Here is a 24,430-nt window from a genome sequence, read left to right as displayed (position 1 = left end):
TTGCACGACTTCATTCTGCTGCTCAGTTACAGAGAGAGAGTGGCACCTGTCTGCAAGGTGCCTTCAGACACTTGAACCAGTAAGAAGAAAAAAGAAAGTTAAATTTGGGTTGAGAAAATCCCCACAAACTACATTGGGCTGTATACAACTGAAGTGAGTGTACATATATTTGTACTATGGGGCTTCTTTACTTCCATCTCATGGCGGGGGAGGAGGGGAAGAAGACATCTTGTTCTGGAATAAGGGTTCTCCATTTAGAGGTTATTGAGGCATGTATGGCATCCTGATTGAGATCAGTCTATTTTTAGTTGCATCCTTTCTCTTTTTCTTAGGCTTATTTGACCCAGACTGCTCTTGAAAGAAAATAATTAGGCTATTGGCAAAGCTTTGATAAGGACTGAAAAATTTGGAACAGCTAAAGTCAAGCAACTGTTAGGTTTTCTGTAGCTTGCTGTGGAGGCACCTGTTGTGCTGCAAGGTCAGGTAAAAAATTTGCTAACAAAATATTTGACCTAGACAAGGAGAATATTGGCTTCTACTAAGCCTACACACAAACTTCTAGTGTATTTTATTGTTACTGAGTTGGTTTCATTTCCCTCAGAGACATTTGTAGTAAGTTTAAATGCTATGAGTATAATCAGAAATGAATGTTTCTTCCAACTAAGTTCTAAAAAGCTGCTATTAGTAAATAAGGGAAGAAGTACCTTCTGATGTACTGAATGAAGATAGCAGTGTGCAGAATTAGTGTACAGGTTTGTAGAATTGCTAGAGACTTTTTAGAAGTAGGCTTAGTTCTGAATGTTATTCATAGCTATAAAAACATATCATAATTAATACCATCCATGGATCAGTTTTAGATATGGGTGCATTCTTCCTCAGGCTATATAAAACCTGATGAATTAGACCAAAGTTTATATCCTTTTTTTATCTTTATAAAGAGTACCACAGGAGATTTATGTTGGGTCTGCTAGAAATCACTACTTTGTTGTCTTGTGCAGCTTGTTCTATATAGCAAATATAAGATATTTCTGAGGTAGGTTTTCTCTTGTGTTTTTTTTTTTTCAAGATTTCATTTTGTTTCTTCTTCTTTGGCAGAACTTGCTGTGTAATTTGTGTTGTGATTTCCGTGCCCTCTATATTTTAATAGTTTTGGCTATCCATGTAGAAATTTGGGAGTGCAGGAAGGTTGTACTTATACTTGTCTAGTTTCTTCCAGTATCAGTGCTGTGAGCTATTTAAATCTAATAGTGCACTAAAGATGCTGTTGGTTTGTAGCATGTTACCTTAGTACTTCAGGTGGGGTGAGGCGTAAATGGATTACAGTAAATATTCTATTCTCAATGTAGCCAAGCTAAAATATTTTTTAAATACATTTTATAAGGTTTCTTGCTTCTATTGAATTTAGCTTGAAATGTTTGAGTAAATTATGGTAAAAAATTTGAATGTATCAAAATGGGAGTATAACTATTCCCATTGTAGCATGAAAACTTAATGTCTCATTCATGTAAGTATTTTGGGCTCCTTAATAGCAGATACTTGACTGTTGAAGGTGGAGGCCATGTGGTGGAGGAGATGAATTTTAAAAATCCATGTGTGTGTGTATGGATGCAGATATTAAAACTCTCACTTTTCTAGAGATGTGATTTCTTTTGAACCATGTAACTACACAGCTGCATCGTGATTATCATAAATATCAAGCCAGTTAGTTTAAAATAATAGAGCATACTTTAGTTACAGATGGTTGCTTGCTTAGCCTGTGAAACAGGTCATCAAAATACAGTGCCCCAATAAAAAGAAGTTTTTCATTTGTATAATGTATGTAGAATCTTTAGTGTTTATTTACTAGCTCTGTGTGTTTACTACAGATAGGATAATTATGAATTTAATACTAATGCTCTTTGTTTTATAAAAAAACTTTAAATACTCTGTAATTATCAAACAGTGACTAAATATCTCCAATGATTAGATCAAACATGCAGGAACTCTAGATCATCTCCTCTCAGATGAAAGCAGACTGAGTATGATACAAAATCAAACACAGCAATTCCAGAAATGTTTTTTCCCTCATGGGTTCAATGTCCTATTTATTCTTCATTAATCTCTTCTTGGATAGCAGCAAGTGTTTCTGCAGTTAGTTGGTTTCCAGTTATCAGTTGTTTGTATTGGTCAAATTCTTAAAGCATTGCAGAGGAATGAAGTCCCTATTTTAGCAGCTGGTGTCTGTTGGAATCAGCAGGAGTAAGCTGTGTAACTGGTGGATTAGATGTCTGCCCACGGGGCTGTAGTCAGCAGCCTGTGACAGTACTGAGAGAGGAAAATGAATTTAACACACGCATTGCCTCAATTTTTTTCAGATGCTGGCCAGAAGAAGACCCCAGACAAGAAAGATGGGCGACGAATGTCTTTTCAAAAACCTAGAGGGACTCTTGAATATTCTGTAAGTTACTGCTTTATTGTTAGAATGTTACTGCAAAGCAAACGCAGGCTAAAAAGTTGTGTTACAAAATATAAGCAAAACTGTAATGTGTATTGCCTTTAATGTTAGAATTCTGTGTATCTCATAGTTTAATTTGACAGAAATTAAATTAGGGAATTAGCTAGTAGTACTAATACTGTTTTTTCCCCTGAAGTGCCTTTTTTTTCCTTAGAAATTCCAAGCTAAATCAAACTGTTGACTGGTTCACTTTTAGGTAACTAGTTAGAAACAAATAACAATAGTTATATAATTATGTGCAAGTTCTCTGCTTTCAGCATTATTATTAAACTGTTGCTGTCAGGAGGAGCAACAGAATAAAGTTGTAAAGGGAAGCTGCATCTTGAATACTGAATACTGACTTCCTGGTATTCTTATAATAATTGCCGTAGATCTGTGCCTTTTACTGTATAACTCAGTTTCTGCATCAGTATCTGAAAATGGAGCCTTTCTCTCCCTGTTCTGTTCTTGAAATGACCCTCAAACTGTGCTGCAGTCAGCTTTCATATTTGTGGTTACTAAGGGAAACAGAAGTGAGAAGCATCTGTCTTGTGTTATGTACTGGAAATACAATTAAGCCTATAAATAATGCTTATAGAGTTGATGTTAAATTAGGGATGGTCTGCCACAGTTATCTTTAAATGCTTTTGAAGCTGGACATGATAAATAAAAATGAGAACTGCTTTATGAAAAGTCTTCACTTGACCTCTTGGTGTTCTCTTACTCCAGGAATAAGAGATACAGGGAAGTCTTAACTGTGTTACGTTAAGCCAAGCTGTGATAATTGCTTAAGTACTGAGAGGGCTGTGATAGTCTTTTGGATAGAGACAGAGTATGTGTGTAGTGGAGCAAGAAGCATTTCATTAGCGTGGCTTTTATTGGAATTGAAATATAATTCTAGCTTGCTCTAAAGACTTCTGTGAAGTTGGAATTCAAAACAGAAATTCCTGCTGCTTAGATTCTAGCAGTTGAAGAATCTTAATGTAAATGTGACTGTTGATGTTATATTAACTCGATTTGGTCTGAAATACTTGGGAAAAACAGTCAGGTGTAGCTCTGTATTACTGGCATCCATACTCAGTAAATCCAGTAATTTGCCTCTTGCCACCATGTGAGTGCTTTTACTTTGGTATGTAACATTCCAGGCAAAGTAAAAGCAACGAGCTTTCCTTTTTTAACTTGGTGTGTGTTTGTGTCAAGTTGTCATGTACTTCTGCAGGTTTTTATGTTCCAGTAGGTGGAGTTTTAGATCCAAAAATAGCTTTCTTAATATGTTCTGAAGTATGCATCACTTCCTTGTGAGTCAAAAAGATGATTCACAGGAATCAAAGGCTTTTTTTCATTAAACTTAGTCCACCTTCTATAAGAGCCTGTAGCATGTATGTAAGATGGTGCATTTCAGCTTCACAAATACTGTATTCTGTCAGGTCTTGCTGTACATTTCAGTCATGAGGCTCATGGAACTCTTGAGTAGCATCATGTTAGGTTAATTTGTGTGCATATATTTCAGTAAAATACACAGATATAACCTTTAGGAACTGAGCTTATGCTTACTGTAAGAGAGATCTGGTAGCTGTTGTGGTAATTTGCTACTGTTATAATTTATTACTTTGTTATATGTGAAGAGGTGCCCTTGTGTCTTGTTTCTGACTTCATCCTACTTCCTGTCACAGTGACAACGCATGTGTGCACACACGTGTATTTATATACCTACATGTGGTGCTTCTTTGAGAAGTAGTATAGAGTGAAGGCAGAAACCAGACTCCCCCTCACCTTCCAGCATTGGTGAAGTTAGTGGGGGTTTTTGCCTTTTTTAATATAATAATTTAATATGTTAATTTTTCCAATGGCTACATGGTTTTAGGAGGGAAGGTCTTATTTGTATTCATGAAGTTTGGAGAGAGTTGACATCTCACTTGTGCAAACTATGGGGTTTTAATAGGAACTAGACTTCACACCGGAATATTTTTAGAAAAAAAAATTACTATGGGACAAATGAACAATAAAATAAATTTTCTCTTTAAAGCTAAAGACAGAGTGGAGTTAATGTTTAAGATTTTAATTGAAAATTCACAAGGCATGTAAACTTGAACCTGCTGTTCTGTATGTAGCAGCAGAGAGAAGATGTCAGCAGATATGGTACTAATGAACGCCAGTAAGTCCTGAACTGCCTCTAAAGAATACAGAAAAAACTGGTTCATTTCTGCTGGTACTGTTTAAACAGTGAACAGATATCTTTTAATAGAGTTTATCCTTTTCTCAATGTGAATCAGCATATTAGATGTGAGTTGATATTGTCTGTTATTTCAGAATTCACAGTTGCTGCTCAAGCCATATGTTTTCCCCTTCAGCCTTTTGTGTTCCATCTTGTACAAACACAACTGGTGCCTGCTTAAGGTGTCAGAAGAGCCAGCTAGGGGTGAATAATGGAGCATGAGCAGAGGGCTTATTACTGACACCAGTGATTGTAGCATGCTAGCAGGCTTCTGACTTCAGTGAAAGCCTTCTTACTGCTCTTCCTTTTAGGGACAAGAAAGAAATAATTGTGGTTATTTACAGATAGGTTTGATTTTTGTTTAGAAAACTATTTGTGAGTAGTTGAAATGGATGATCTGGTTTATGAGTGTTGGAGATCTAATCTAAGATTTCCCTTTATCTCTCTGGAGATTGAAGGTTGTGCTCTCCTGAAGTAGTATGTCCTTAATACACAGATTATGTTGTGCAGGTTAAGGAAGAGCCCAGTCAATTCCTGAAGGTCACATAAGCCTTTAGTAGACCATAGCCTTGAGACTGAGCTTTCTACCTGTATGTAGAGAGTGCTAAGGGTTCTCTTCTGGTGCCACTAGTTGTATTGCCATTGTAAGCCTTTACATACTATTTAGAAAGCTACACACTTAGGAGTTTTGGTGGTTTTTTTTTTTTTTAATTTCTTGGCTCTTCCATTTCAAACCCAAGGAGTGTGTTCTTTTTTGGCGGCCACTTTTCTTTGAGCATGCCGTTGTCATAATCTTTTAACTTGCTTTGAGGAATATTGGAAATGTAGATCATAATGGTGATGTTACTTCATCTCTGTCTTTTATTAATTCTTTTTGATGCTGGCTTTATGATATTTACAGAGTTTGTTTTGCTGATTTTGCATATTATACAAATTAGGCATGTTAACAATTAGTTAATTTGGACATAATTGATATTTCTAAAGGCTTGTGTACAGTGCCAAAGCTGTGCTATTTGTGCCCTTTTGTTCTCACCTTTTTTTAGTCTTCCTGTCTAATTTTGTTAGTTTAAGAGCATTAAAACACACTATGTTTGATTTTCTGGCTCATGGACACCTAGTGTTGAAATAAAAAAATATTTCTGCACTCTGATTCATATGTATTTGATGTTTAATTTTTAATGGAGGAATGAGTGAATTCTGACTGTTGAGTGAAGTTCATTAAAATACCAGTAGAATAAAGTTTTTAATAACTTTACCAGCTGTTGATCTGAGGGAAATGAAGGTAGTTTGAACCAGATATAATGGTGGCTGAAGTTCTCAGTCTGCTGCTATACATAAATGCACCTGGGAAACATGGGTGCATTCTCAATGAAGTTTTAATATTCAAATATTTATATAAGATTTTTAACATGTAGAATAGCATTTAAGTAGCTTTGTCAGTATATAGAAAGTTTCTTTTCTTAGGGGGAAGGAATAACTTCTTGCCTTCTCTTGTAGTAGTGAATTGATAGGGGAAAAGCTGGGAATCCATGGCACTATTCAAATCTTGTTAATTCTGTGCTTTTCTACAAAATTATTCTTTGAGGTTTTGGCTGTTCAGATTCTACTTTTTAGAATAGTAGAGGGCCTGAGAACTGGAAAATAGGCCTTGGAATCTGGGAAGATATTTCAGGAAGTCTCTATTATGTGAGCAGTGTCATTGTTTTGAGAAGGTATCTCTGCTGGTCCCTGAAGTCCCATGAAGTGTGGAAATTTGCCTGTGCAAACTTGACAGCCAAACAAAAAGGAAGCCTATACTTGCCAATGTGTTTGCCGTGAGTGAGAGAAACCCTTTAGTTGCCAAGCTATTTCACAAGATCTTTTTATTTCAGAAGGTTGTAAAGAGTGAATACATGTTAAAAAGGGCTTAAATTTTGTGGTTTGAATGCTTTTGATTTGTTTTATAAGTTAGTCTGAAGTCTCACCTGCTTCAATGATTAAGTGATACATAAGAAAAATTTACTTAGCAGCTGTTGCCCTTCAACATTTATGTGAGCACAAACTTAGGCAAAACTTCTGAATTTCACTAAACAGTTTGTTTTAGCAAACGTTGTGTATCATGTAGAGCTTCTGATTGAAACCTGACTGTTCAATGATTTGGTGGTTAGTTTTGTTATGGTCTATGGAGCATGTAGTACATATCTGGTGTTGTTACAGTCCTGTTCTGATTTCTTCTGTAGTACAGCATTAAACATGGCATATGAAAATACTCGTTTTTTTGGTTTTTTTTTTTTAATATCTCTGATCATACAGTACTGAATGACTGAGAGCTACTACAATACAGTCTTCCATACTGGAAATACTAGTGTAGAAAGATGTTTGCTGCTTTGTTTAGCTTATTGGCTTACTGTATAAAAAAATCTCAAAATAAGTTTCTAATCCTATCTTAAAAAAGCTAATTGCCTTTTCTTTGGCAATGCTTATATCTTTTTTGTTAGTGAATCTAGGTTGAGAAGTGCATCTTTACAAAATTATATGGAAAAGAATTCTCTAGTTCTACTTACATTTAGCTGCAAATATATCTTACTCATATAGCTTCATCTTAACTGATAAAATATGCTTTTTCCTAGTGTTTATGAAGTCTTGTGCCATTATGCAGTAAACCTTTTAGTTGTTTGTTTCCTTGTAACCCCATTATTCCTAAGGATTTGAATTCTTTATTCTGAAATAGTCTTTCTGTGTAAAACATTTTCCTTTTCCTTTTTTCTAGTAGGTAATTTTGACTACACTTTGGGAGATGGAGGTCAGAATCTGAGCTTGAAAAAAAATTCTCTCTTTGGTTGGGAATCACTTTCTCAAAAAGCTTATGCTCCATCTGCTGTCATAGTAGTTGACCTGCTTTGCTTCAGCATTTTCACAGTGATGGATTTTACCTGAAAGTCAGGGTCTAACAGAAACTTATTTCAATAGTAAGAGGGTGTGTTTATGGAGAGAACTCTTCAGTTTTTCTTTAGGTGAAAAGTGGAGAAAAGCAGTTGAAGAGAGGGAATGAATCATTCTGTGAACCCAGTCAGTGTTATATTGCCCGGTGGTAACCAGCAGTGCATTTGTAGATCAGAAGTTCTGGTGCAGTAGCTGAGCTGACAGCTCAAACTGTGTGACTGACACTTCTGGCCACTGGAAACAAAGTGGGAAGGTGTGCTTTTACATGGGATTGCAGTAGACTAATATTTAGGGGGTAGGTATGTTTTTTGTGGTGGCTTTGTTGTTTTTTGTGGGGGTGGGTAGTCATAACAAATAAAGATATTAAAGTTCATCAGAATCTTGGTAAATCTACATGTGCTAAAATATGTAAGCCACTATTTGAACTAACTTCTTACAGGTTTGTTTTTTTTTTTGTTTGTTTTTCCCCAATTGATACAGGTGGAATCAAGAGATACTTTAAACAGTATTGCCTTGAAATTTGACACAACACCCAATGAACTGGTTCAATTAAATAAGCTTTTCTCCAGAGCAGTCGTTCCTGGACAGGTACTATTACACTATATATGTTACTTATTCAACAAAGTCCTCTTTTACTATATTTCTCATTCCTGCCAGAGTGCTAAAGTACTTCTCTTACTGATTTTCTTATTGGCTTTGTAAAAGAATTTTTCCTTTTTTCAGTCTATTCCTTGTGCCTACTAAATAACTGCCGAAAAGGAAACATGTAAGGAAGCTACCTGTGTCCCTTATATAAGATCAGAGGACTTTTAAAACTAAATGTGCTTAATGGTACAATAATAACACTTAGATACAAGCCACATTGTTACTTTGCAAATATAGCAGGCTGTTTATGAGCTCTAGCTCAGCAGACACATTCAGGGTAGAGCTTACAAGCAACATTCCGTGACTGTATATTACTGCCTGCAATTCTCTTTTAATAAATTGAATAATGTTTATGTTCCGCTCTGAAAACTTGATGTTTTTACCAGCAGTATTTGAATTACCATTCACTTATTATAGGTCACTGTTGCCTTTTTTCTCCCCTCCTGTTTTTGCCTTCAATTTTCACTTCTCCTTAAAAGCCAGGCCTGGAAACAAGTGATAGGTCAACTGTGGTGTCAGCCATCAGCCATTTGGTATTTGCCCTTTGTTTGATAAAGTTCTGTGTTCATTTTTTATTTCTCTAGGTAGATTGAATGCATGTCATGGCTGAAATAATGTATTTAAAGTGTGAATACTTTCAGTTGAAATTTTTTTTATATATATTCAGTGAGTCTGTTTCCCTATTGCTCAAATAGTAGACTCATAGCAAGAGAAATATTTGGACACATCTTCCTTGGACACTCTTATTTCTGTCATGCTGTATACTTTTAATGCTTTCTATCTGAACTTCTTCCTCTGTTATTATGATTGAAAATCAAAATTATATCAATATAGCATTTAAAACTTGAAGTGCTAAAATTTCAAGTGCTTTGTTTAGTATTGTTTTTTTCCCTCAATTCATAATTTCTTTAAAAGCAATGGGAGCAGAAACAGTTTTGTGTAGCCTAATTTGAGAAAGAATAGTAAATATACCTAAACTGGTGGGAAATCTAAAGTAAATATGAAAGCATAACTAACTTCTAACTACATTATATCTTCTTTATAGATTTTGTATGTTCCTGACCCAGACTACATATCTAGTGTGGACAGCTCCCCCTCTCTAAGTCCTGTAAGTCCCCTATCACCTACATCTTCTGAAGCAGAGCTTGACAAGGCTACAGTAAATGTAGGTATACCTATTGTCCTTAAAATTAATTTTCCCTTACATATAAATGATACAAGGTAAATGTTATAGATGCTATGCTTTCTTCTTAAACTGTCCTTTTGTTTTGGGCAGATAGTATTAGACAGTATTTGGAGTTGAAAGTAAAATTATTCATTTTAAAAAGTAAAGACAAGATTTTAATCTTTGTAAGTTATAGTTTTCAAATGTGAAAACTGATTTGACAGCAAATTACTTGTAGCAAAATACTGTCATTGCACACGGAAATCTTCAACAGTTACTGTTGCATTTCTGTATTTGTTACATTTCAGAGCTTATTAAACATTTGTCTTAATCTTATTGATGGTTTTGGCAGACAAGATGTATTAGTAGGAATGCTCAGTTTCCCCGCTTGCTCTAGAGGTGTCAGAGAGAGTTCTCTAGTTTCATGTTGCAAAATGAAGTTTAAAAAGGGGTTTCGGTGAAGGACTAGTGCAGAATTAATTGTAGCTGACTTTTACTCAGTAGTTCTACATTTGTAGACTTTCAAAATGCTAAAAATGTTTAGTGGTCTGTATTGGGCTGTAATTCAACTCAAATGGAGATTTTTGGGTTGGAGCTGACTTTGTAGAAAGAAGTATGTCTTTCCAGGAATACTGGTTTGCTGTCAGCAGCATCCCATAGGGAACAGTCCAACCAGGAAGATTCAGTATTTGAGCCTGAGCTGCTCTGCAGCTTTTGCTGCTATGATCTCATTTGGATGTTTCTTCATGCATCACCACTGTTCTTTTCCCAGTTATTATCTTTTCGTCTCAAATAAGAAATTTTCTTGTAAAGTCTATGGTGGCCCTTCTGCTGAGAATCACTCTTTGGTTTTGCTGTGATCTCATTTCTCTGTCTTAGCATGCCAGTTTTTATGTCTGTCTTTGGTGCTGAATAATTTCTTTTGTGTTTGATGGCAAACTGAGGGTGGTGTAGCACAGTAAGCAAACTCACCTGCAATACATTCTTGTATCATAAATCTTCTAGCTATATCAGTCTCAGAAACACCTATCCATGTAACATATGTTGTAAGAAGTTACTAGAGAGAAAAGTTATCAATTTTACTGTTGGAAATCTGAGCTTTTCCTACAGATTCCATTCCAGAAAAATACCTTATGCTTTCTTTTGTCAATTATTTTGTGTTTCTCTTAGCATATAGTAGATAAAGAGATTTAACCATACCATTTGTTTGAAAACTTTTTGTTGACTGTATGCTCATTTGAGACATAAAATCTTGCAAGTGTAGAAGAAATGAAGTAAATGAAAACACTTAAAAACCTCTTCTGCAAAAGATGTTTTTCATTTAGTGCAGTCAGTCCTATGCTAGTAACAAGTGGAATGTTAAATTTCATTTAACTGATGAGCAAAATAGTTATGCGACAATAAAGTATCTTGTTACATGTCGTAGATCATCACAAGCAATTCTTAAATTCTTCAAGGAAGGTCAGATTAGTAATGAGACAATATATAATGTAATTATTTTGTTTCTGAGGGCTTTCAAAGTACATTAAGGAAAGAAGAAATATTTGTCAGAAAATCAAGGAACAGAAATCACTTGTACTTGTCAGTGTGGACTGTGTGCATTTGGTTTTGTTTTCAGTCTTTAACAGCTCAAAAGACACTGTACTTCTATGGGAGCAGTTAAGGCTGGAGGGTTTTGTTCTTCATCATAGCACCTGTCTTTCATGGTTTCTTTTCTCTTTTTGCTGATGGCTATTATGAAGGAGAGACATACTAGTATACATTCTCTAATGCTCTCTTGATTTCTGTCTTCTTTGACTGTCTCCCAGTTTTGACTCCAGGTTTGCAGTTTAAATTTGAGCATGTGTCAAGGTAAAGATGTGTTCCTCTGCTTATATAATGTAAAGGAGTCTTCTCTCTGCTCTGGTCAATAGAATCAGTGATTTCTTGTTACAAATTTAGTAAGAAGGCTAACAAATATCTGAATGCCTGTTCAGTCAAAAATAAGCTGACATGTTCTATTCTTGTTCTTTTGTTTTATTGAGAATTGGAGTAGCTTGACACAGCCATAAGGCTAGATACAAACCAGCATGTGGCTGATAAAAGACCTGCATAAGTTCTTGTTAAAGCTGGGAAGTTTTTGGTAGGGGTTTTTTGTTGGTTTTATTTTTTTTGTTTTTTAATTTTGCTACACTTAAGCTTTTATTATGTATTTCAATAATTTTGTTGCTGTCAGTAAGACTGTGTAAGAACTAGCTTAGATTTTGAAGCTTTTCTGGTGCTGCTGGGTTTTTGAAAGATTTATTCATTCAGCAGTTTTAGGCACATATTTGAGAAGATCCTATATGCTTTGCTACCTATAAAGCTTAAATTCCACTTCAAAATAATATGTAGTGACAAGGGCATCATCATTAAATTGGAAAGTCTACCACTGTGGTGGTGCATCCCACTGCCCCTCACTTTCCCAGGCCATACTGGGGTCTGAGATTGTGTCATGTTGGCAATATGATGAGAAATAGCTGGCTTATTCAGAGTGGGCTTGGATATCAGCTGAGCACTTTCAGAACCACTTGCTGAGTTATGTGTCACATGAGTGACCCTGTAGTTTTCAGTAGGAAGGTGTATGTGGAAGGAGAATTAATCTCCAGGAGCTGTTTTTCAGCAAAATTCAATTTAGTGTTCTGTATATTGTTTTGGTTTTTTGGTTGATCTGTAATCAATGTTGAAAGATACTGGCAAAGGCTAAAGTAGTGCCTGAGAGATGATGAACTGAAAACAGTTGTTCATAATGTTCCTAGATATGATTAAAGGCATTTATCTGCAATCTGTGCTGGTGAATAGAACTGAACAGGAAAGCAGAAAACCAAAGGAAATGTGGGAGTTCCTGTTTTCTAAAAATAGTAATATTGTATTAGTAACTAAAAATAGCAATTATGTATGAAATTGAGGCCTTTAGATGTGGGTGAAGCTCCAAAACAGGGTTTCTGTGCCTATAAAATAGGCTTTGGTGAAGTCTGTCTACTGTTTATCTTTCATTTAAAAACTAATTTTTTCATTGTCTGTCCTGTCCCTAGGGTTTTGTGTACACTACTTAGTTGGATATACTGATAGATAGTGAGGTAGATAACTCTGTTATCTTCCCAGGGAAGTAATGAAGGTAATCCTCTAAAAGTTAAATCCAGGTATATGAATGACAAAGATGGTTGGAAACAGCCAAAGAGAATTTACCAAGGCTATATCATACCTGGCAACACTGATTGCTTTCAGTGAGGAAATGACAGGCTCAGCAGATGAGGGAAGGCATGTTTCTTACCCTGGCTAGAGCCAGGCCCTTGACACTGCTCCAAAGCAGCCTTGTTAAAATACTGGAAAAATGAACTGAATGGATAGAGTAGAACATGGGCCAGAAACATTGCCAGGATCATTGTGTTCAAACTTATTCAGCGTTTGTATATATGATTTTTTTAAAATCTGTTTTAGAATCATAGACTGGGTTGGGTTGGAAGGGACCTTAAAGATACCCAGTTCCAACCCCTCTGCCATAGGCAGGGACACCTTCCACTAGACCAGGTTACTCACCCCCCCATCCAGCCTGGCCTTGAACACTGTTTGCTATCTTGGTGGTCAGTTTCAATCCTTGAGTCCCTGTTGGGGCAGTTCTTTTATAATCTGTCCATCAGTTACCTGACTGGTCAAATTACACAGCAGAAAATCTCCAGGAGTTGATATTGAAAAAAGCAAATTGCTAAGTTCTTCTTTGTTTCTTTCTATTTCCTTTCAGGATTCAGATGGAGTCCAGCAGAAGGAGTCAGCTGTCTCGCCAGCACATGCGTGTGTTCGTCCTTCAAGAGTGGTATCATCCACCTCCGAAGAGGAGGAAGCATTTACAGAGAAATTTCTGAAAATTAATTGCAAGTACATCACTAATGGCAAGGTACTGAAACGTTCAGGCTTTACTGTTACTGTATAGAATCTAATAATAAAACATGTTTAAAGTATAAACACAGAGTAGACTAGTCGGGGTTGAATAGACGAATCAACTCACATGCATATGTCTGTATAAATATACTAATTTTTTTAACTTACTGTTTCCTTTGGGTTCTCCAGGCCTCTTGTTCAGGACATGATTGATGCAAGAAGTTGATGTGTGACAGACATCTCTGATGCTGTACTGTTACATAAATCTTGTATGTTGAGGGCATGAGGTCTGTTTGTTCCTTATGTTAATATCTCTCTTAGGTAGTTTTCTTTACTTACAGTAGGCAAAAACATGTGTTAAACTGTGCTAGGAAATATGCAGCTGCAAAGCTTTGCTTCCTTTTTTTTTTTTTTTTAAGCAGGACAGGGTGAGCAGAATAAACTTCTGATTCTGCAAACAAGTTCTGTATTGTTCACCATTTGGCTTGGTGTGGTATGGTAGAAACCTTGATTTTGTTTTTTTCTTTGAAGCAGTTAGAGTTCTTTCAATAGCATCGTTACACAAAATGCCTCCAAGTTAGTGACACTTAATTAACATCTGTTTAACTCATAAGTGCTCAATTCTTGCACAGACTTCTAGGGACTGAGGTAAAGTGTTTTGACATTATCTCAGAGCACTTTACCAAAAATCAAAATATATTGCTTCACTACCTCACAGAAAAATTACTAGTAGACACTTTATCTATGAAAAATGCCTTCACTCAATGAATGCAATAAAATTCCAAGTACTTGTAATTTTTCTTCCTTTGTCTGAAGTTCAGGTGTGTGTATAGAAGTACCACTGTTTCTGTGTTGTTCAGCAATAGGTTTCCAGATAAGGTACACTAATGATAAACAGGTTAATAAAAGTCTTCTAAAATTGTGATTTTTGATTTTTTGGCTGATGGGTAAAGGATTGCAAATCTATGTGTGTCTAGGCTTGAAGCCTTTTGACAATATATGTGTATTGACAAAAGCTGCTTGTTAGAAGTTGGTGAAGCAAGTACTGGAACAGCTTTGTTTTTACTTTGTTCTGCTTTGCAGGCAATTTTTTTTCACTTGCAGTGTTCTGTCTGTAGGTGACTTTTTTAGGTTGATCGTAGGCACATCCTTACTTATCAGTTTTAAGTGCTGTTATGCAGAGGAATTGAGATCTGTGAGCCTTTGTTAGAAATTGGATGTACTGGAAAAAATCTGAGGTAAAAATTTACAGCATATTATTTATGTGCTGTAATTTTTCCTCAAGATATTACAGGGAGTATTAATGGTCTTTGGCTTGCAGCATTACAGCCTATTTTCTAAGTGCTTCAGGGAGAATTTTGTTTGTAAAAAGTTGTATAACCCATTGCAGTGTCTGTCCATACTCGGGGAGGTGGGTGGGAGAAAAATGAATACTGACTTGCTCAGATTCAAGTGCCAGATCTTGTAAGTTCAGCGTGTAATTTAGACTTTGTGCCACATATGGTAAGAATGTCCTCTTGAATGTTGTCTTGCCTCTCCTTGATACATCCTCATTATGCAGGATGATAAACTTGCAAAAGTTTTCTGGAGAAAGCTTAAAACATTCATCCTTTGTCTTCTACTCTGACAGGGATCTTTGAAGCTCATAGTTAGCCATTCTTTAGGGCTTTGGTTGTGAAGTCTGTCATCACTGTGGCTGCTGCTTGTAGGCTGAAATCTAGTGAAGGCCTATTTTACAGTGTGTCTGTACAAAAGGGCTTTCATTAGGGTAAGATTGTCTAATTTCTCACTTTTTAAAACTGCTTATTCTATATGTGATTGGAGTTGCATTTAGTCACTTGCATTTAGTGACTTTCTGGACAAGCACAGAGGAATTCTCTGAGGAGCAGTGTTTGGAACCTGGAATGTTTGCTCTGTTCATTGCACTTGCTCTTGTGTTAGCTGGTTATGGCTACTGATGGAGGCAGGGTGTTGAGCACAGTAAGAGACAGGATCATGGGAATATTCTGTACAGACAATAAATCAGTGTGACCAGTGTGCTGCAGTCACACCTTGACTTGCTAGGTGTGCCCTGTCTTACAGCTGCACTGTTGGCTTCTACTGTAGAAAAGTGCTGCTCGGGGTTTTCTTTCTTCTTTGCACTGTTCCTTGTGCCAGAAGAAAGATACTGTAAAAAGTCTGCATGATTGTAACTGAAACTAGTTAGGGAAATTTGGAATTCCTTTTTATTTTTGTTAAGCTTTACTTAACTGTTTTGAAATGTAGTAGGTAAAGGAAAATTACTAATACCGAGACTTGAAAAAACCCAAACCACTGACCTGGAAATATAAGCACAGAAAACACACATTTATTGCTCATTAGGTGAAAAGGAGCATAATGATGAGGTTCAAAACTCCTACAAGAGACAAGACATAAAAGAAATGTTATTTTCACGATAAAAGCTTCATAAATCATAAATTAGTTTTTATTTAACCTTGTGTGTTCAAGAATGCAGTGGAATTATTTAGAGAACTTACATTTGAACTTCTTGTTAGGAATCCTTTCAAACTTTCTTAGAACTGTTTTACTAAGCTGCTTAATCTTAATGCGTGGGCTCACCAATGTGATTGTTTGGCTTTAAACCTCCCTTTATAATGATTGTTCAGATTTCCATCTCAGGTTTTACATGGGAGTTAGAGCTTCCCTTTCCTGAGGTGTAAGGAATTTTAATGGTAAGATAACACAACTGATTCAGAACTGAATATCTACATGTGCAGTTTAATCTACCTTCCATATGTATGTTTTTATGTATCTGGATTAATATTTTCTAGAGCAGCTTTAAGACTCAAGGGATCTATTTTTTTTTTAATAACCTAGAATTTCCACATGGTTTCTAGTAATAGAATGGCTTAGCATTTCTCTTTGAGGATCTTAAATCAGAATTTCACCTGAACAGAACTTTACTTCATGTCTTTAAAATCTGTTGCATACAGGAAACTTAATTTCTACAAGTGCTGTTTTGGGGAGTTTTGTTCCAAAACCAGAACTTCCTGTAACAGTATCGTGTTGAACTACTTAGTAGCTGCATGCAGAGTCTAGTTTGTATTTCATTTTCATAGTATTTTTTCTCTCATCTACTTAGTAATTATGGTCCAAGAGAAACAAGTCATTGGTTATTTTTGGAGGATGCCCTAAAAATCTGTTTCCCAGGGTTCTGTAGCAACATTGAGTTGTTTATAGATGTTCATCTTTTAAATTATTTTTCCCCAAGGACTAGAAAATGAGGAGATTAGAGCAAACATCAGTAGACTGGAGTCATGTAGCAGTTGGTAGCGTGTATGCCATTGTCCAGTGTTTTTGCTTGAGCTTGTGCTCTGATTTGCAGATCTCTAACAACATTGTTAGCACAAATAATTCTTGTGGCTATATCGAAAAATTGAATTTTTAAAAATTTGAGTCAAAGAGCTTTTCTGAAATGTTAAGTGAGTATTTGATTTATTTTAAAGGGATCTGGGCTGAAGACCCAACTTAATTGCCCACAAAGGAGAAGCTGGGTTCATCTTTTTTTTTAATATTGGTAGATAAGGGCTTTGTTTTTCATAAATAAGGCCCATAATATTCTTCACTTTGAAGAATATATTCACACTCAAAATATTTTCAGTAGCTTAACCAGGTCAGAGAAGGAGCTTGGGAACTTTTTCCTTGCTCCAAAGGCAAGGAACCAAGGAGATTATATATGGGGAGCAGACTAGGCTCTCATTCATCTTTGGTGTTTATAAGATGGCAGGGGAGGTTAGTTTGTTGGAAGTTACTTACCAAGAACAGCATTACAGAATCATTTAGGTTGGAAAATGCCTCTAAGGTCAAGTCCAATCTTTTCCTGATCACCATGTTGGTGATTAGACCATGGCACTAAGCGCCACATCCAGTCAGTACTTGAACCTCCTGGGAAGGTGACTCCACCACTTTACTGGACAGCCCATTCCCGTGCTTAACAATCCTTTTTGTAAAGAAGTTCCTCTTGATGCCCAGCCTAAACCTCCTCTAGCACACCTTGAGGCCATTTCTTCTTGTCCTGTCCCTGGTTGCCTGGGAGAAGAGGCCAATGCCCACCTGGCTACAACCTCTTCTCACATAGAGAGTAATAAGGTCCCTCCTGAGCTTCTTCTTCTCTAGGCTGAACAAGCCTAGCTCCCTGTGCTGCTGCTCACAGGACTTAATCTCTAGACCATTCACCAGCTTAACTGTTATTTTATGAATTTGCTCCAGCTCCTCAATGTGTTTCCTGAATTGAGGGATCAGGAACTGAACACAATATTTGACATGTGGCTTCCCAGTGCTAAGTACCAAGTGACAATCTCTGCCCTGGTCCTGCCAGCCACACTATTGATACAGAGATACTCCAGGGTTTTTTCTGGCATCACCTTTATTACCCATTCCTGGATATTTTATTATATGACTGTGGCATCTGCTGCCATAGTGCACAAATATATATGAGTAACCAGAAAAGTTGTTTTAGAGCCTTAAATGATGAGTGCATGATACTAAAATGCTCAGGAGTTCATCATTGTGTACTCTGATGCAATAGTTCTGGAGTATGAGTATTTTAGGAATGCTAACATAAAAATCTGTCTGATGCTTCATTTCCAACAAGGAAATAAAGTTTCAGATATTTCCTTTAAAGAACAGATGCAATTTTTTCTTGACTTATGCAAAGCTGTGGTGTTCGCTCTCAAATGTTGAAGTTGCTGCAGTTCCCATCTCTCAGGAAAGACGGAGCATAATGAGCAGTTGGCCAAAGGCTTGTGTGCTCCCACTTGTATGTTTTGTTCTGATGTTCTTTTTTCCTCCCAGAAACAACAGCACTTGGTTTCTGTCCATACTAGAAACAGCATCTATTGAGTAATAAGTTTAAGGAAACTTTTATTCCTGCAAACAAGGTAGTAAAGACAGAAGGTATTTTTCCTTTAAGAGTCATAGAAATTGTAAGAGCAAGTGTCACAAACATTGGCATGTCTGAAAATTAGTAACTAAAATCTGCAGCCAAACAAAATGCTTCTTTATCTGGCTCTTACCTGAGCATTGCTTAGCTACCTGGGTTAACATTCAGTGATCCTTGGAGATAATAATGAAAAGTGACAGAAATACTAATGCTAATTAATGTATTATTAGGAACTTAATTGTTATTAATTTGGAGCAACAGTTCCTCTCTAGAAAAGTATACTAAGGTGTTCATCTAGTAACTGTGGACCATGTCTAGTAACTTGTGGACCAGAATTGTTGCATTATGCTTTTTAGGTAGATAAGGATGAAATAGGTCATCTCTTGTTAAGGTGCTATAAATCTCTTGTTTTCAAGATACCTCTGTAATCTTTCATATCCTTATAGTAATTGCAAGTGAAGTGTTTGATCAGCCACTTTGTCAAATCCAGATAAAAGTCTGCTAGGTCTGAATTCTCAATTTCTATTGCTGTAGTAAATTTGACATGGAAATACATTTTCCAATTAATTTTCATGTTGAATACCTGCCTACCTATTGGTGTTGAGGGTTTCTTCTAAGGTCAAGATAAGCTTTTATTGTTTCTAGCTGTGTCTTTGAGGCTGCAGAGGTAAGCTTTAATCCTTAATTCTATTCAATGTACCAGTTTGGGATTCTTTGCCATTAGGTGGATCATTGTCAGTCTTCTCTAGGAAGCTTCTGTTTACAATAGGTCTCTTAAACTTCTTTTTCTTATATAGTGAGTAGCCTTGCACACGCACAGATTTTTGTCCCTGATACCACGGTGTTTGCTTAAGATACTAACAAGCCTGGCTTGTGAGTTTTGGGAGGGGTAAGTTGGTGTTTTCTGAACTGCTAAAACTGATTCTGAAGCAAGACAACTGAAATTAGTGCTTTATGTGGAACTGGTTCTTCATACATGTTATTCTGAAGATGTGACTCAAATATTCAGATGACCCATGTCAAACATATGAAGCTTTTTTTCTTTAATCAATTTTGGGCCTGTGCTTTCAGCTGAGGCAGTCTTATCTGTGCTCTTGAAAGCAAGTCATAAAGCATTGGAGTTTGTTGACACAAATGATATCTTAGTTGTGACAGCACATCCCTTGACAGAATAATATCATCTCTTTATTGCCTCAAAAGCTTTAGCACTTCCTGTGAACTTAATTTATCGAGAAAGGTTCATGAGACAGCGTACAAAAGAGGACCATATTATTCTGGAAATGAAGAGCTCTCTAGTGAGCTCAGTTACTGGTTTTTTCTACTGAGTAATACTAATTGTGGAAGTTGGTGTTGAACACTTAAATCCTTCAGATAGAGCAGTCATACAACCTTACTGTTTTCTCTTCAGCCTGGCTGTTTTGAAGATCCACATGCAGTATTTGGGCAGTGAAAGAACGGAATAGGATATTTTGGTTGGAAGGGACCTACAGTGATCATCTAATCCAACTGCGAGCAAGACTATGACAATTTCTGGGTCAGATCTAGAGAGTATTAATAAAATTCCATTTTCATGACCATTGATGAAAGAGCTCAGATGTAGAAAAGCTGTTGCTTTTTTGTTTTAATTATGCACTGAATTGACAGAAGTTATATTTGTCAAAAGAGAAGCAGTCATTCTGAGTAGACTCGTTGACTTCTGCAGTTTTGTTAAATTTGTTTGTAGACTACAATAGATATAACAAAATGTAGACTTCTCTTGACAGTTATCCTCTTGGAGGACAACCTTGAAAGTCCATTTCCACAATACAGGGCTAGGAAAGAAATGGCCATAACAGCCTTGTTTCAGTACTTTAAACACCTTGGAATTATGTAGCTGTCTTCTGCTGACTTCAAAGTCTTCAGCACGTGTGTTGCACTCTAAAAGATGTATATGAAAGCTGATTAAGCACTGAATGACTAAAAGACTCAAACACAGATGCTTGGGTTGCTTTTGAGACATGTCTTCATTTTTCTGTACTAGAAATAGCATTGGTCATTGTTGAGACTTTAATAACACTTGCTTTGGTTGAGGTTTTTTTATAACTTGCACTTTTGTTTTTACTGGTTGGTAAAAATCTTTGTTTTCCTACTGTGAAGGTCATCAACCATCACCTGGGAACAAAATTTCTCCAGTTTAGAAGAACTGTATCTGTGTTTGTGCTGTGCTAATGTCTTCTCAAAACCAAATTGAAAACAGTCTCCTCCAATACACACCCTTAATAATAGTTATGAATGTTTTATCAGTAAGGTAAATATTTAATTCCTTCAACAGCATGTGAACTGAGTTCTTGCGTGAAAATTTGGAATGACTGACAAGATTTGTAAAGTCTTTAAGAGTCAAGATCTGTAACTGAAGTGTTCCTGTCACTCTACTTAAAGCTAGGTTTTCTTCTGTTCATAGTTTTAGCTCAAACTCCACTGTTCCAACAGCTAAATTAATTTCTTTAGCAGGCAATCACTGTTTGCATGTGTTTCTAACTTTTTGTTCAAACAGAATTGAACATATTGTAAATTAACTTTGTTTTTATACTTGTATTGTATAAGAACCCTACAATTCATAGTATGAATATAAACCTCAAAGCTTTTCATAGTTAAATTTTAAGCTCTACTTGCATTCGTGTACTGCAGTAGTATCATTGTGATTAAAACCATCCAAAGTTTCGTCTTTGATAATCTTGAGTCTTTTTTATTCTAGTTTCATTCTGTAAATGTTTCTCAATCAGTCATCGTGTCCATTAAGTTAGAAGGATTTGCATCAGCCTCTTTGTTACTTTTGTGTAAAATAAATTAGGATAAATGATAGGTTTTTAAGGTCTCTCTAAATAAATACTAGAAGGTGAGACAGAATACTTAAGAGTCAAGTTTTAGACAAAAATTGCTTTCAAACCTACCAGTTAAGTCCCTGTGGTTATGTGGGAAGGATTTCTCCTTATCTCAGAGGAGCTGTTTAGTGTGTTCTTCAGTGTGTAAGGTTTCTCTTATGTTACTAAAACCAGTTATTGATTACTTGTGAGGAATAAAACTGTTTTATTTTGGGAAAGCAGGTGGTATTAATTTGCTTCCCCATAAAAAGTTAGTTTCTTGTGTTTAACAGTGACTTAGTAGCATAACAGCTTGCTTAAAAATAAATTAAAAATGACTTTATTAAAAAAAAAATTAGAAAACACCTTTTTCTCACTGAAAAATGAAGAATAAGCTGAAATTTTAAGGAGAAAAATTACCACTTCTTTTCCCTCTCATTTTAGGGTACGGTCAATGGTGTGCTGCTAGTGACGCCAAATAATATAATGTTTGATCCTCATAAAATGGATCCTCTGGTCCAAGAGAATGGCTGTGAAGAATATGGCATCATGTGTCCAATGGAAGAAGTGATGTCAGCTGCTCTGTATAAGGAAATTGTGGACAGCAAAATTAAGGAGTCATTAAGCATGTAAGATAGAACAGTATTTGTAAAGCTTTGAGTAAATCTGACCTGTAGCCACATTGCTGACCATACAAAACTAGCAAACCAGCATTTTCCTTCTTTTTCTTGTTAGGAAAGAATATCAAAGATTGGCTTGGAAAGATCCTATAGGAAGTTTGCTTTGCCTTCAGTTCTCACATCCTATATATGATGCAGGATAAATCTTCTTCTGCATACATGGATACTAATTTTCTCCAGTAGTCTCTTATAGAGATCTGCAGTACCACATAATTTCTTCTGTCCTTTCCCTACTATGGAAACAGTAGTCAATGTTGTTTGGTTCTTCAATAATTTAAAAACTGGTATTCAAAATAAGAAAGTGCAGCTTTGACAATTTTAGGTACAAATTTTTATTATTTAGCATTTTTCACTTGCTTCTCAATCTTGTTGCTCTGACAAATGATTTAAACTAATTTTCTAAGATTTGTATATATTATCCTGAGCCTAGGAGTATGTTTTTCTCCCTTTATGGCTAGGGGAGGGACTGCATATTCACCTTAGGTATAGTCTTTTTTTGGCGTAAACAGTAAATTTGTATTGGTGAATCTAAGCACTGGTGTTTAGTGCAGCAGACATTTAAAATCAAATTTGAAGAGCATTAGAGAAATCTTTGTTCCGTTCTCTCTGGTTTTTCTATGGCGAGCTTTTATATTGTCATCATAAAAAGATAAAATCTATCTTGAAATCCAAAAAAATTAAAAACAAATCATGTCACCTTTACCTTTCATAGCCCATAAAGCACAAACATTTGCAGAGTGCCTCAATTATCTAGCTGTAGGGAAGTGGGCTTCTTTTACCAGGAGAGTGAAAAGCTGTTTGCTTGATGTGTAATGCTATACCCTACTTAAAATAGTTACATTTTTTAAGATAATCAGTGACTCATAAAAATATCCTCTTACAGTTTAAATAGGTAGTACCTTAAGCATGTCTTTCTTGATAATCTTAACTGTATGGACACTCAGAAGTAGTAACTTGCCTCATACCATTTATGGAGCTCAGTTTTGTCATAAACCTGGGAATGAACAGGTATCTTGGCATGGTCTTGTTTGCTGCCCAATGTCATGTGTCTGTTGAAAGGGCAACTGAAATACATGTTGCTACAGTAGTACTTTTGGGGCTTTTGATGTAGAATGATGATGCCTTCAGCATATTTTTTTTCTGGAAGTTTATTTTCCAGACTGAGTTTTAAAAAGTAGCTCGCAGTTCCTATTTCAATTGATAGACAGTGGAAAGATTTAGATAACTCTGTGCTTGAGTCATGTTATTGCAGTTGCAAAACAAGTATTTTTCTAAAATGCTTAGTTTGTTAATGACTTAATGATGCTATTGATTTTTGTGCTCTTGTAGCACATGCATTTTCTCTTTTGTTTATAATATGAAAGCATGTGGAATGAAAACGTGTCTGCTAATAAAAGGTCATACTCTGCATTCAGAGGCCTGTATGCCCAATTTGATTTATCTTTCTTGTCAGCTGTATGAACTAGTGGGTGGAACACTAGCTGCTAGCATTTTCTTCAGTCCCTGCACTTTTGTGACTTAGCTAAATATGAGGCATATTTGTACATTTGGGGAAAAACAAAAATCTTATAAGTCTAAACGGAAGTCCTAACATCTTCAGCTAGATCTGACAAGACCCATGTGTCTTGAGGTATTTGACACTCAAATCATGTTTTTTCACTGTTTTTTTTTTCTACATATTCTGCTGTTGTAGTTAACCTCCTTCTATTCTCACAATTTTTCCAACTGTCAAACTTGCTTAAACTTGGGAAATCAATCTTATTTTCAGTATTCAGATTGTTGGTATGGAAAATGGTCATAAGCCCCATGGATGCTTTGGTTCTTAGAACTAAAATTTCATGTTGTATGGTTTCTATATATAAGCCACCATCTGCTAAAACTGGACAAAAACATCTGACTGTATGTTTTATGGATTTCATGAACCTTACATTGTGCTTCTATAGGAGCACCTATAATGAGCATAATCCTGCAAATTTAAAGAAATGGCCTAGTCTAATAGGTAATGAATTCTAAAGCTGAATCCACATGCTTTGTAAGCAAAATCATTCAGTCAGCTTACTGCAAGTTTCATGTTGATGCTTAGATGAGACGGTGCATGTGCTTTGCAAACATCCTGAACTTCAACAGCATCTCAGTAATACAATGTAAGTTTTATGAGACTGTGGAGTGAATTTATTGTCCTTCAAAACAGAGAATAATGTACAAGCTTCTTAAAAGCATTTAGTACTAGATAACGGAAGAGCTGGTATGCTTCTGATAGCAAAGAATTTGACATTGAGAACTCTAGTCACGAGTAAGTTTAAATATGAGAATTTTTTGTGATGGCTGTGTACTGCCCAGGTTTTTTGGCAACAGAGAAAAGCTTGAGTTCTGTAGGTTTACTTGAGCATGTTCATAGTACCTTTCTTGTCTTCCTCTTCTAAAAGTCATAGAATATCTAGTTAGTTTATTTTGAAAGGCAGGTTTAAGCAAGATTATTTCCTCTGGGTAAAATAAATTTTTATGCTTGCCTTTTTTTACACTATTTATCAGCATCTTCAGTTTTATCAAGTAGTTTGGGGTTTATTTTGCCAAACAATGATATCCTCAAAGTTAGGTACCTGCTGAAGACACTAAACACTGTTTCAGGTATTTTCTATGGGCAGAAGAGTGAGATATACTTTGATGGTTCC

The 24,430-nt window shown here is 35.9% G+C and overlaps 1 protein-coding gene across 13 annotated transcripts in view; it reads left to right on the top strand.

Moving 5' to 3' along the window:
* OXR1 (oxidation resistance 1) overlaps window positions 1-24,430 on the top strand; it is a 262,270-nt gene that overhangs the window by 199,910 nt on the left and 37,930 nt on the right. For 9 of the 13 annotated variants that reach the window (XM_074553460.1, XM_005479430.4, XM_074553426.1 and 6 more), the window contains 5 exons: window positions 2,355-2,437; window positions 8,091-8,198; window positions 9,301-9,420; window positions 13,181-13,333; window positions 21,523-21,707. In XM_074553460.1, coding sequence (XP_074409561.1) covers window positions 2,355-2,437; window positions 8,091-8,198; window positions 9,301-9,420; window positions 13,181-13,333; window positions 21,523-21,707 — 649 coding nt within the window. Of the gene's footprint in view, window positions 1-2,217; window positions 2,239-2,354; window positions 2,438-8,090; window positions 8,199-9,300; window positions 9,421-13,180; window positions 13,334-21,522; window positions 21,708-24,430 lie in introns of those variants that run through there. The other 4 variants (XM_074553479.1, XM_074553499.1, XM_074553491.1 and 1 more) reach the window with 3 other exon arrangements.

Source organism: Zonotrichia albicollis, chromosome 1, assembly GCF_047830755.1.
Source record: "Zonotrichia albicollis isolate bZonAlb1 chromosome 1, bZonAlb1.hap1, whole genome shotgun sequence".
NCBI lineage: Eukaryota > Metazoa > Chordata > Aves > Passeriformes > Passerellidae > Zonotrichia > Zonotrichia albicollis.
The sequence above is the reverse complement of the archived record's forward strand: the minus strand, read 5'-3'. Positions and strand labels throughout refer to the sequence as shown.